Source organism: Phyllostomus hastatus, unplaced genomic scaffold (assembly GCF_019186645.2).
Source record: "Phyllostomus hastatus isolate PE091 unplaced genomic scaffold, TTU_PhHast_1.1 phas_contig_150, whole genome shotgun sequence".
Taxonomy (NCBI): domain Eukaryota; kingdom Metazoa; phylum Chordata; class Mammalia; order Chiroptera; family Phyllostomidae; genus Phyllostomus; species Phyllostomus hastatus.
Window position 1 is genome coordinate 38,427,103 of NW_025333611.1, and position 14,337 is coordinate 38,441,439.

Genomic DNA, 14,337 nt, shown 5'->3' on the forward strand with positions numbered 1-14,337 from the left:
GGGTTCCCTGAAAGAGTTGGGGGGTGCAGCATAGAGGGTGTCCCTGTGAGGGGAAGGATCTTACTGAATCCAGGTCATTGGGCTGACACCAGGAACTTGCAGGCTCAATGTCCAAAGGCTGGCATTACTGGACAATTGGCATCCTCATCATATTCCAAAGGTGACACATTTGGCAAGAGAGTTGGAAGGCACAATTCAATCATGACCACTAAATGACAAAGGCAGGGACTTAGGTTAAAAAAAATGGCTTCTCTGGAGGAAGGTGTACAAGGCATGTTACACCTATCCAAAGCCCTTGTGGCCCACTATACTTAGCTCAGGCTGAGGGGAATATTTCAGGATTTCCCTCCTTTCAGATTTCTGGGCCCTTTCTGTCCAAGCCATTAGGACAGAAAAGGGAAAATTAGTTCAAGGTGAAGCCCACAGACTGCCCCAACCTTTCACCAACCCAACCACTTGGTTTAGCCAAACCATTGAGTCTCAAGGGGTGATGATGAAGATGGGCTCCTTAAGTGAGGTTTATATTGCAACCAACCACTCAGGTAATGAGGTCATAGGCATATGCCCTATGAAAACAGAAGGAAGAACACACATGTCAATTCACACAACAATCCCCAAGCCAGTCCCTGTGCCTGTGAGACTGTCATTTGGGAAGACATCCAGTTGCAAGGCCTTTGCTGCAATGACATCTAATAGTGGCAATTTGGCAGGTCCCTCGTGCCTGTATATTGAATGTTTTTGGTGATATTACAAACCCAGTTTCAACTTCTAAATGAAAACAAACTTTCAAGTCAGTTAGCCGCGCCATTCTCATATCCAATATTGGGCATTGTGATCTTCCTTGAACCATGATCTTTCTCTCTAAGGTCACCCTCATTGTCATTGAAGGGACTACATTGAATCCAGCTTTTAATTTTGCCTGTTTGTTTGCATAAACACACCAAGAGCAGCCTGGATCATCTATGATCTTTAAGTCTGCTTTGCTGTAACTCACATAGGGAATCTTTAGATTGACTTTTCAGTCCGCCCCTCGGGGCACAGAAGCAGAGCCACACATCTGTCATCTGGCTTTGCCTGTACCAGTTGTTTCACTCAAAGCCTTGAGGCTTCCATTGTGCCTACAGGTTCCTTTTTAGCCATCTTTCAGGAAAGCAATCTTCGTTCCTTCCCTGGAAAGACTGCCATGAACTGCACAACCAACCAAAGTACCAGGCTTTTCTCATGGGCTTGTGCTAGCTTCACAAGTCAATCCCAGTTCCTCCGGGTTTTCTAGTGACAACCAGAACCCAGACATGCCTCCTTCAGGCGTGACATTCCAATCAAAGTCTCGGTTAACAAAACCACTATTAATGAATGGTCTTATTGGATTTATGCAAAGAAACCTTATGTCATCACTTACTACTTCAGAATGCCAAATTCTGGAGGGATCAGGTAGGGAGAAAAATACAAAGTGTGAAGGAAAATCCTTTTCCTTCTGATATCCACCAAGATGCATCTCCATGCCTTATACTTTCCATTAATACCACATAACTTCTTTCCAAAACTTTCACATTTCCATTTAAGTATGTCCTGTGGGGCTGAGTTTTTCCTCAGCTGGTGGCTTTAGGTTGTCCAGAGCACAAGGTGGTGGAGAGGTCACTCCCTCTAAGGTAGGAGCAGAGACTTCAGAACTCTGGGGTTCCCTTAATCTCCCCTGAGAGACAGGTGAGGAACTAAGGAGGGTATCCTCTAATTGATCAACACTTGGGCCTGTAGGTTCTGTCTGGGTGGGGCTGGAGCAAAATGAGGGATCTTGGTACAGAGCCATAAATGCCTGCACATAAAGAATTGCAGACCATTTGCCTTCCCTCCGGCAGAATAGATCTAGCTGTAGGATAGTATTATAATTCCTGCTCCCATTCTCAGGCCATATCTCTCCATCCCCTAATTTATATTGGAGCCAAACAGTGTTACAAAAGGGAACTAAACTCTTCCTTTCTTAAAATTTTTGGGTTAAATTTATCCCAGTTGCTAAGAATGCAACCCAATGGTGATTTAGAAGGGATGGCAAGTGTGGTTCCCATCTCGACTGCAGTGATCTAAAGAGAAGAAAAAAAACAACACAAAGATACTCCTTTGCAGTCTAGAGGCGTCCCTCTTTGCTTGCCTCAGGAGGTTTCCTAGTGGGCCACAGGGCGTCCCCTGGGATCCCACCGAACTACCAGACGTCTCTGGCGAAAGAAATCCTAGTGAGTGTCGGCCGGCAGAAATCTAAAAGACTTGAGAGGATCACCACAGTCTACTTTTGTTTCTTTCTCTTTGTTTAATTCAGAGGTTTTAAGTTCCCTGGACACCATTTGCAGGATTCATGGTCCTATACTGAGTGTCCAGGCTGCAAAGAACTATTGGGAAGGAACCATCCAGCATTCTTGAGCAATTGCCTATAATCCTGACAATCCCAGATTCTACCCTTGTGGCCTGAGTACATTTCCATTTCTGTACTCTCCATCTATGGGGATCCTCATTTTCCTGTGAGCTTTCAGATCTGGGGCAAAGGAAGTGTCTTACTAGAAAAATAATTTCTGGCCCTATAAACCATAAAGAGGAGCACCAAGATGATCTTGTTATAAAATGACTCTTCCACATCACAAAGAAGACCCTCAAGTATTCTACCTAATTTTCCAGAGCTTTAAGAAATTGTACCTGAGTCTGGAATTTCCCAGAAAGGACCTCAAGAGATGCCTAAACCACCACCCTTCATACTGGAGGTGGATCTCATAGAGGGACAATGGATTGAGAGGGGAAATTAAAATACCCTTATAGGGGCAAGTAAACCACCTTAGAATTCCAAATTCAATTAATTAGGTAAGAGTGGCTCCACACGGCCATTCTAGTAACAAATGACCAGCAGGCACCTGTTGTGCGGTTCTGAGTGATGTTGCTGCTTACAATGATAGTATACACGTGCCAAAGATGGGAGTGGCTCGTTCCTGCAACTGTACTTAGCGATGGGACTATCAATGACCCCAAGGTAGATATCTTTGTGCAAAGACAGCAGGAATCCTTCGTACACAAAAGGCAAGTGGGGTACGAGTGAAGGTATAAAGGCCAAAAGTCAGTTGGGGAGAACAAGCATAAAAGACTATCTGTGAGCCTGATCAGGAGACTGCAAAAGGAAGTCATAGTGCAGGCGAGGTGGTGACTGATATTCCGTATGGCAGGTCTGACTGTGCCTATTGAGGGAGCGGCCGTGGGGTGGGGCAGTGTCTTGTGGTTTTCACAGTGTGCCTGACCGTTGTGCGGACATTTTCTTGTACCTGGCGGGGACTAAGGCTAACTCTGTTCCCCACCCAAGTTATCCTATCACAGGTGTCTTCAAGCGGCGGGCGCCCTTGTGGATTTTAACTGCCCAACCTGTGCCTGCAATTTAGCGATTGACCTTCCATCAGGGAACACCAGGCTCACTGAAACAGAATAGGTGGCAATGGAAAAGGGCATGCCGGGTGTCAGAGCAGCAAAGGGGGCTTACCGCTCCAGTGTCTTCTCCAGGCTGGCTCACCAAAATTACTTTTGGAATGCCACTTTAAACACTTAGATAAAACTTTCTCTGAAGGAAATGTGACTTTTCTGTGTCCTCAGGTGGGGAGAGGCACTTCCTCCCACCTGCAGCACCAGCCAGCCTCCTGGTGCGCTTGTCCCTCTCACATGATGGCAGAGCATCCCACTCAGTTTATTTAAGACAGAGACATGATCTGGAGATAAAAGTTACTCAGAGACAGACTTGAAATGAGACACATTTCTTATCTTCCAGGGCAGAGGTATCTGGCCTCTACTACTTGGGAAGAAGTCAAACGACAGGAAGTCACTTTCTGTGAGGCCTTCTTTCTTCACCCTGGGAGAAAGAAATTGACCCTGCAGGTTCTGCAGGGCACACCCAGGGTGTCAAGAAAAGCAACATCTAAGATTAAAATATAAAAATTGGCCCTGGCCAGGTGGTTCAGTTGGTTGGAGTGTCATTCCTGTACACTGAAAGGTTACGGGTTCAATCCCCGGTTGGGGTGCATATGAGAGGCAACCGATTGGTGTTTCTCACATTGAAGTTTCTCTCCCCGTGTTTCTTCCTCTTTCTAAAGTCAATAAACATATTTTTTAATTACATATGTCCCTTAGTTATTCATTTTCTTGAAATGTAGTAGCCTAATCAGTCCTCGGAAACCATCCTCTAGATGTACAAACGACTGTTCATTAACAAGGGCTTTGTTCACACAGAAGTCTCCAAACGCCTGCTGGGCTTGACTTGCTTTTCTGACACAGACTATAGTTCGCCCTCACTACACTGTCGAGTTTGGTTGAAGTCGCAGCAGGACATTTGTTTTCTTAGTGTCAGCCGAATGTCACTGACCCCACCACGAGGGGCAGCATAACTCCTTTGAAGAACAAGACCGGGAGGCGACTGTGTGCACAAAGCTGCAGGCCCCTGGCCCCCGGAGCGGCGTGGGACCGCAGTCAGGCACGCTGTGTGGCAGGGGCTCTAGAAAACGATCTCGTTCCTTCATTCAAGCACTTCTTTATTTCTGCACATTTCGTTCCTGTGCTCCATGCTGGGAACATAATCATTTGGAAGAATGGTCTCTGTCTTCTTGCTGCTTATGTTCTAGTGAGAAGTTAGTTAAGAAGGAAAAAAAGGTTCATACCCAGTTCATTTATTCAGAAAGTATTTTTAAAATAACCTCTGTGAGCACCATCCCGCGCCCCCCGCCGGGATACAGCCAGGAACACAGAAGACACAGTCCTTGTGCTGGCGGACATTTTTGTAGGGGAGAGGCGACATGAAGCAGCATATAAATATTTCAAACCCTGATAACAGCTGTGATGCTGCTGTGACAGTGTAACATGAGACGGGGGAGAAGGGGCAAGCAGCAGGGCTACTGAGTCTGGGTTGTAATAATTTCACCAACGAAGTGGGGGAAAGTAATGCCTGCCCTGTGTGTCCACTCGCCTCTTCAGGTCAGACTAAGTAAGGAAACGTGTGCAAAACCCTGACATTCTAAAGTCACAAGAATGGCGTTAGTGTTCGTGGCTGGTGGGGACCCAGGGGGACAAGCAGGGGAGCAGGATCCTCCTCTAGTCCTGGGAGCCAGCCCCTGCCTCCTGGGGACCCTGCCTCATCCTCCAGGGTTTGGGCATATGAGCTGATCTCTGTCATACTGAGTTCAAAGGAAGTCAGTTTTTTTGTTTATTTTTTAATTAATTCAATACATTTATAGAAAATGAAGCTGTAAGACTTATTTTAAGCAGTGACGTCTTTGGAAAACCTTTGTAAGAGTTGTCAGTTTACCAGAGTCCCCGCCCCCTAAGCCAGTGGGGGCAGCTGCTGGTTGCTAAAATGTGTTTTGCTAACATAGACAATTTTCCCTGCAGAGGAGAAACCGTTTTCTTACGTAATGGTGTTGGGAGAGTGAGCCGTGTGTGCCTTGTGTTGTGTACAAACTTACTGAGGAGGGTTGGGAACAGTTACTGCGTTAAGCAAATATTGGAGGCGAGTCTATTCTGAATGGATGTAAAGATCTTGTGTCTGTTGCTGTCACTGAAATGGGATTCACTCTTCCCTCTTATGGCAAAGCTGAGGGTTTCCTGCACTGGCCTGAGCACTGCCAGATCGGTGACCCGGTCCAGGGCCCAGAGGCCCATGTGCTAGCGAGACCACCGACCAGCACACCTGCCTCTGCCTTTAACAGGTTTCTCTTTTTATCCCTTTTGTAACGTAAAGAATTTTCGCCCAAGTAGATAGAAAGTTGTGTCTCAGATGTACAAGTTAGAGAAGGCGGGCTGCCAGCACCCTCCATTCTGTGCGTTCGTATGTGGGCAGCCGCCCGGGTATTCTGTTGTACTTTCTAATAAATGGACATTTTAGTTAGATGTTTTAAATGATTGAGACAGCTTAATTTTCTGTGTTTTCATCACTGTTACTGTCTTTGGCGTGGTGTCTGGTTCATGAAGCCAAGTCTGAGGGGTGGAGGTGGGGCTGCCCCTTCAGGGCTGGGGGAGCAGAGCTGTCCTGCAGTGGGTCCTGCATCCTCAGCCCGCAGGGCTCTGCAAGTCAGGAGTCGGGAGGGATCAGATCGCTCGTAGTGAAGAGTGGCAAGTCCTGGGCCAGTCAGAACCTTTCTGTGAATGTGGCTATCGACATAAAATTACACACCTCTGATTTTGCAAAGTCATTGTGGAAACTATGAATTTTTAAACTTCATTTTGTTAAAGAAATATTTTAACATGAAAAGAAGAGAAAAGACTTAACACCAAAGCAAAAATGTTTTAAATTAATTAGTTTAGTTTCATGAAAAACCCACTACATTGTTCTTATTTTTTTAATTCTGGCACTAGTGGAAATGTTAGCCCAGAGCGGGGTTTGGGAAATATTGGCCTGCGTGAGGCTGCACTGAGGAAGCCTCACCTGGACCACGATGGAGAGAGACTAAAAAAGAAACAGGCTGTGAAGTGGATTGAGTAGCGAGAGGAGTTGCCTAGAGGTTGGAGTGGTTGGGGCCCAGAGGAGGGGCTAATGAACTGAACTATACTTAGAAGAATAGAGTGAGATAAAAGTGACACTAGAGAATGGGACAGTTTAAAACCAAGGAGAAACTTACATTTGTAGTAAAATACAATACAGAGCCATTGAAGTTTTTGAGCCTGAGCGCGAAATTGTCATGGCCAAAGATGGATCTGGTGGCTGACTGTTTGGTACAAGTTAGCAAGGGAGGGCACTGTTTCTCTTAGATTAGCTGCGAATGGGTGAGGCCAAGAATAGAATGGGCACAAAAGTCGGGGAAAGCACAAGGTCAAGAGCCTTTTAGAAGAAAGAAAAGATAGGACTTGGTGATACATATAAATACAAGAAGAGAGAGGAATAAAAATTACAGCCACAAATGGTTTTAGGGGGATCCATGCTTTTGTCAGGAACCTGGCAAGGAAGCATGCCTTGCTAATGGAAGGCACAAGTTAGCAAAACACTGCCCTTCCTTGTATGTGGAGATGCTAAATGCACATTATATAATATGCTCTTACTTGATCCCCAACATTAGGAAACTCTGGCACGTGATTAGGAAATTATGGGATGTGAGAGGAATGACTCCAGAGTAGAGGGGCACTTCTGAGTGGAGTTGAAGCAGCCATGCGGCGGTCCACCCTGGAAACAGCTTCATTTTCTGTAAATGTCTCTTTTGTTCATTGTCGTATCCCCAGGACCTGATTCATAATTGGTGTATAACATATTTGTTTGAAAATGAGTGGTAGATTCAGTAGTGTGGGTGTTTATGCTGTGTGATACACTATCTTTTATCGCTGCATCTGTTAGAGTGGACAAAGAGAACTCTATCTCAATGTCACAAAACTGTCTAGCAGGAGAAATCATATGCCATTAATTAAACTAGAATCAATATGACCCTAAATGATCTTGGCACAAAGTTTAGGCAAAATTCTCTTTGTGCTGACACTATTGAGGCTTTCTCTACCTTGTGATATAACCAAATTCCACTGGAATGAGCCTTAAATGAAAACATTGCCGGTCCTGTAAATATGAACAGAGATGAATCTTTTTGAGACATGATGAGAATTCTTGCCACCAGAAGCAGGCTGGCGGCAGTGCCTTCAAAAAACTGGGGCCTGGAGCTGGTGCGTAGTTGAGTCTGGAGAGTCTGGAATTTAGTGATGGGAAACCACTGTGGAATTTTTAAAAGGAACCAGGCACGGGGTTTACATTTTAAAAAGTACTTGTGATAGCTAATATTGGGAGCTTGAACACAGGTGGAGATGGCAGAAAGCCAGCACATGTGAGAGGCCGAGAAGTATGAGCACAACGCCGATTTCGGCTGTGTAGTGAGGGGTGCTGCTGATGCTTCTGAAGTGAAGGATGCTGGGGCAGGACCGGATTTTGAGGCTGAGTGGCAAGGTTTCAACTCAGTTTTGGACAGTTTGAGGTTGATAGGAGGGCCTCTAGGCATCTGAAGCTGTGGGAAAGGGAGGGAAGGGGAAGGGAACAACATTGCAGGTCTGTTTGAGGAGAGCTGAAAGAGATGGCCGAGTTACAATTAATGTGAGGAAAAGCTTTTCTTTATTCAAATATAGGGACATTGCTGTTCACAATAGTAACACAGAACAAAACATTCCAGAGTAAACCAGTTAGAGATGTGGAAAACTTTTATGAAATACTTCAAAACCTTACTCAGGGGCATTAACGAAAAATTTAATAAATGGATAAATGTACTACATTCAAGAACGGGAATGCACAATATTGTAAAGAGGTAAATGCCCCTCAAATCTATGAAGTTTTTTTGTTAACTTGCTCACAAGGGTTCTAAAGTTCAGTGGGAAAAATGAGCAAGAGTGACTAGCCAGGGAAATGCTAGACAGAGAGCAGGGGTGAGGTTTTTGGGACGTGTGTTTCGTACTTACATGTTTCCCAGTTGTCATTTTTGCAAGTCTGTTGTTACTTTTCTAATTAGAGAAGCAAAATAAAACAGCATCAGAAGCTGTAACAAATTATGGTCTATCTACAAAAAAGACTGAAGAATGTGTGTATGTGTATGTGAATAGGTGTGTATGTGCACATATAGTGTGTTTACGTTGGAAAAGAAGTGTATAGACACTACGATGAATAGGAAATGTTACTCTTGACTCTACAGAACTGAAAAGGATCATCACGGAATACTATACATAAACAACTGTATGCCAACAAATTGATAACTTAGGTGAAATCAGCAGGTTTCTAGAAAGGCACAGATTACCAAAACTGATTCAAGAAGAAATGGAAAATCTTACAGACCTATAAAATAGTACAGAAATTCAATTACTAATTGAAAAACACTCCCCACCCCCCTAAAAAAGACCAGGCCTAGATGACTTACTGGTGAATTCTATAAAACATTAAACAAGACTGAATATCATTTCTTCACAAACTTTTCCCCCCGCCCTGACAGATAGATAGATAGCTAGATAGCTAGATAAATAAAACCAGAAGGAATACTTACCAGCTCATTTTATGAAATCTGTATCATCCTGATACACAAAACCCCTACAGATGAATATCTCTTATACAGACAAACATATTCCTCGACAAAATATTAGCAAACTGAGTACAGCAGCATGTGAAGAGTGATGCACCGTTACCAAGCGGAATTTATTGCAGACTACAGAGTTGGTTTAACATGTGAAAATAAATTAACGACTACATCAGTAAATAAAAGCCAAACATCAAATTATCATTTCAATAGATGCAGGAAAAAAGCATTTGACAAAAGCTAACACCCCTTTATGATAGAAACATTCAACAAACCAGAAACAGCCAAAAAAAAACTTCCACATCTGATAAGCAGCATCTGTGAAAAACCCACAGCTAACATCATGCTCAGTGGTTGAAAGACTAAAATGCTTTGCCCCCACAACTGGGAGCAAGACAAGAACACCCACCCCTCTCTTCAGCATGGTTACTGGAGGTGCCGAGCAGTCAGGTGAGAAAGAGAAAAGGCATCGAGGTTGAAAAGGACAAGTATCCCAAATAGAGATACTTCTGTCTGTAAGCTGATGTGATCTTATATATAGAAAATTCAAAAGAACACAAAGAAAGTATTAGAGCCAATAAATAAGTTCAACAAAGTTGCAAGATACAAGTTGAATATACAAAAATCAGTTGTATTTTTGTGCACTAGAAGCAAACAATCTAAAAGTAAAATTTAGAAAACAGTTTCATTTGCAATAACATCAAAAGGAAAAAAATACTAAGGAATACGTTTAATAAAGGAAGTATAATAAATGGGAAGACATTGCATGTTCATAGATTTGAAAATTTAGTATTGTTAAGATGGCAATAATCCCCAAATTCACCTACAAATTCAGTAAAATTCCTATGAAAATCCAGCAACTCGAACCTAAAATTCATGTGATAATTTAACAGATCCAGAATAGCCAAAATGGTCCTGAAAAAGAACAAAGAGGACTCATGCTTCCTACTTTAAAAACTTACTACAAAACTATGGTAACTGTTATGGTCTGAATGTTTGTGTGTTCCCCACCCCCCAGTTTGTATGTTGAAATCCTAGCCCCTAGAGGTGATGGTATTAGTAGGTAGGTGAGACTTTGGGGTGTGTTTAAGTCCTGAGGGCAGAACCCTGATGCTCTATGAGACTCCGGGGAGATCCCTAGCCCGTCTGCCTGCTGTGTGAGTGCACAGCGAGCAGCCTGCAGTCTGGAAGAGACCCCCACCCGGCCATGCACCCTGATCTTGGACTCTCACCGTCCCCCACTGGGAGATAAATGTGTGTTATTTGTAAGCCGCCCAGTCTACAGTATTCTGTTACAGCAGCCTGAACAGACTAGGACAGTAATCAGGACAGTGTGGTCATGGCACAGGGAGAGACAGGGAGATCAGGAGGATGGACTAGAGAGTCAAACTCTCACATTTACAGTGAATTGTTTTTCAGCAAGCATGTCAGATCAATGGGGAAAGAATAGCCTTTTCAACAAATGGTACTGGTACAATTGCATATCTGTTTACCTGCAAAGGAATGAATTTGGACCCCCTCTCACCTTACACACAAAAATGAACTCAAAATAGATCACAGACCTAAATAAATGTTTAAGAGTAATGTAACAGTAATTTAAGAGTAGTTTGAGTAGCTGAAAGTATAAAAAAGCTAAAAGCATAAAATTCTAAGAAGAAATTTTGCCTCCTATAGGAGGCAAAAACCCTTTTTAGACATGACACCAAAGCACAAACAACTAAAGAAAATAGATAAATTGGACTTCAACGAGGAAGTGAAAAGACAACTCACAGAATGGGAGGATATTTGTAAATCTGATAAGTATATTTTGTCTTTACATAAAAAGGCAAATCAATTAAAATAGGCAAAAACATCTAAATAGAAATTTCTTCAGAACAGTATAACTCATGAAAAGATGCTCAGAGTCTTTGGAGAAATGCAAGTTAAAACCACAGACATAAAACCAGAGACAGATGTTATAATAACAAGTGTTGGTCGAGGATTCGGGGAAATTAGAACACTCTGCGCTGCAGGTGGAGACGCACATGGTGCAGAGGCTGCGGGACTCTGACGGCCCCTCAGTGCTGAGGGGCTATCTTAGCATCGCTCCTCTGCTCTGCACTTGGGTTTGTAAGTTTTGTAAGAGAGAGCAAACTGTCTGCACAACAGCTTGTACAAGGCATCCAAAGACAGCAACAACCCTAATGCCCGCCCATTGGTAAATCGATAAAGAAAATGTGGTATATTCATACAGTGGAATGTTACTCAGTTATGAAAAGGCAGGGATTCATACTACAACATGGATGAACTTTAAAAACATGCTAAGTGAAAGAAGGCAGTCACAAAATACCATACACTCTCTGGTCCCATTGGTTATATATGAAAGGTTCAGAATAGGCAAGTCCACAGAGACCCAAAGTACAGTAGATCAGGGACTGCCTTGGATGGGCGGGATTGGAGGGGAAATGATTTTGGCTGCTAATGGGCATGGGATGATTTCTTTGGGGGATGATGAAAAAGTTCTAAAATTGACTGTGGTGATGGTTGTTCAACCCTGTGAGTATACTAAAAACCATTGAATTATATGTATTAAGTAGATGAATTTTGTGTTATATGAATTATATCTTGATAAAGCTATTATTATATAAAAATGTACTAAGTGAAAAAGTTGCAGAACAGTATGTATTATATGAATATATTTTCTAAATAACATATTTAAAAGTCATAACAAAACATGTTTTTCTTTAAAAGTTAGCAAAATTTGTGAAGCAGTGTAAAAGAGATATTGGAGTATATTCCCTTGACTTAGTAGCTTTAATCATGTAATGGATTTGCTGACAGAATTTCTTAACAGGAATTGATATCACCTCATGAATAAGAGAATAATAATAGCATTTATTGCATCCTTTCTGTATGCCAACATTTTGCTAAATTCTCAGCATACATGCTGTCATTTGTTTTTCACACCTGGTAATGGCCCAACATACCAAAGCTTATTTTCATTTATAAAATTGTATAATTTATTGGAATATGAAAAGTGCTAATTTCTTTTTTGTTGTTGACAAAAGCTAAAAGGCCCTGGCTGGTGTGGCTCTGTGGATTGAGTGCTGGCCTGTGAACTAAAGGATCGCCAGTTGGATTCCCAGTCAGGGCACATGCCTGGGTTGTGGGCCAAGTTCCCAGTAGGGGGCACATGAGAGGCAACCATACATTAATGTTTCTCTCCCTCTCTTTTCCTGTCCCTTCCCCTCTCTAAAAATAAATAAATAAAATATTTCAAAGAAAAACAGTAGCTAAAAAGGTAAATACTGTAGGACTTAATTTGAATTTGCATTTAAGCATTTATAAGAGCATATTAATAAATCTGTACATCTTTAAGTAAGATTTTAAGTTTGAACTAAAACATTTTGATTGCTATAGTTGATTCTTGGCTGGAGGAGAAAACACTTTTTAGTTACTTGACAATTTTTTGTTTAATGTAGTACTAAATTTAAAGGACAATCATTAACAAAGGTAATTTTTAAAATTTTTTTCCGTTGTAAATGTAGACTATTGTCTCGCTCAGCTTGGGCAGCTATAACAAAATACCATAGACTAGATGGCTTAAACAATAAACATTTGTTTATGTCTCACAGTTCTGGAGGCCGGAAAGCCTAAGATCAAGGAGCCAGCAGAGCTGGTTCTCTGTGAGGGGCCTCTCCCTGGCCTGCAGACGCCCTCCTTGCAGCATCCCCTCACAGGGAGGGCTGAGTGAGAGCGAGCTCTGTGGTCTGGTCTTTTAAAGACCCACTCTCAGGACCTCATTGAAACCTACGCGCCTCACAAAGCCCCCTACCTCTAAGTCCCATCACACTGGATAGAGCTTCAACATGTGCATTGGGAGGGAGGGGGACACAGTTTAGTCCATAGCAGCTAACTGTGGTGAAAATCTTGTCCATAAATGCTAACCCTAGCATTTTTGTTTGTTTTTAGTATTATGTGCCAAGAACCTTGCAAAGAAAGACTTCTTCAGTAAGTAAACACCTATTTTTGCTCTTACAGTATTACTATTTTCACGTATTTCTGAACTTTAAACTTGTCAAAAACAATAGGGTGTGTTCTCCTAGACTTCTGCCTGTCACACTTTGTTCCCAGTGGACTACAGTTCCAGGCAAGAATGTGTAGCCCACATGGGAGAAACTGTCTCGCCCATCCCTGCTTCGGCCACGCCCTGTTTTCTCTGTCTGCCCATTAATACATGGCCATGTGCTGGATCGTGTTCTCAGCTCAAATACAGATGGGGCACTTCTATAAAATAGCTGGGTGTAATAAAATTGTTGGCCAAATTTTATGAATTAAATCACATTTTTAAATAAGCCTGGTAATTAAAGGAATTGTAAAAAAATAGAGGATCCTTTTCTAGAGAGAGGAATCATCCCTAAACTCAAGACTTGTGCCTACTCTCAAGTGGGTGCAGCAGCTTGGAATTCACCCTTGTCCCGATCCTCGAAGAGCACTGCCGAGTTCTTACTCGCACTTTAAGACAAAGGGACCAAGGCTCCCAGGCTTCATTCAGGTAGCTAGGAGCTCTGCAGCCGTGGCTCCCATCCAGGTCTGTCTCTGAAACCCTGTTTTGCCCTCTCTCTGACCTTATAAACCATCTGATTCATTTAGGAACTTAATTTAATACTTGCTTCCAGAGATAAAATAGACAAAGTCCGTAAACAAGATTTCTAAGTAGGACTTTTTTAGAGAGTATAAACACAGTTAATTGTAGACACCTTGTCCTCCATTTAATCAGCCACACTTAGTGATGATCAGAAATGGGAATGGAATGTACGCCTATTTACATGGTTTTCTTTAAGCCCAGTTTTCTTTTCCAGCCTCTAAGACTCTGAGAGCGATGTCACACTGGGTTGCCTTTCTTAGAAAGCTAAATAGATCAAAACGTCCTTAAATTAGAAGGAAGAAATCTACCAGGATTATCTTCTTTACCAGCGTGGAGGACGGTGAAGCCCCGTCCGCCTGCAAGACTGTGCTCTGGCATCTCGTGGGCAGGTCTGTGGTGTCATGTGGGCATGGCTGTCCCCTCTTCTCCAGGACTCCCTGACCCCTTCGCGAAGGTTGTGGTGGACGGATCCGGGCAGTGCCACTCGACGGACACTGTGAAGAACACGCTGGACCCCAAGTGGAACCAGCACTACGATCTGTGAGTGGCACATTCTGTGAGCCATCAGGGGTGGCAGGGAAGTCGGTATCTGACTTTTAAGATAAGCATTTCCTTTTTTTAAAAAAGGATTTCCAACTTGTTATTGATCACAAAAACAGATGGCCAAGTAAATAC

The 14,337-nt window shown here is 42.8% G+C and overlaps 1 protein-coding gene across 2 annotated transcripts in view; it reads left to right on the plus strand.

Annotated features, from left to right (window-relative positions):
* Positions 1-14,337, plus strand: part of SMURF1 (SMAD specific E3 ubiquitin protein ligase 1) — a 102,353-nt gene that overhangs the window by 59,263 nt on the left and 28,753 nt on the right. For both annotated transcript variants that reach the window (XM_045821340.1, XM_045821350.1), the window contains exons 2-3: positions 12,987-13,025; positions 14,094-14,202. In XM_045821340.1, coding sequence (XP_045677296.1) covers positions 12,987-13,025; positions 14,094-14,202 — 148 coding nt within the window. The remainder of the gene's footprint in view (positions 1-12,986; positions 13,026-14,093; positions 14,203-14,337) is intronic.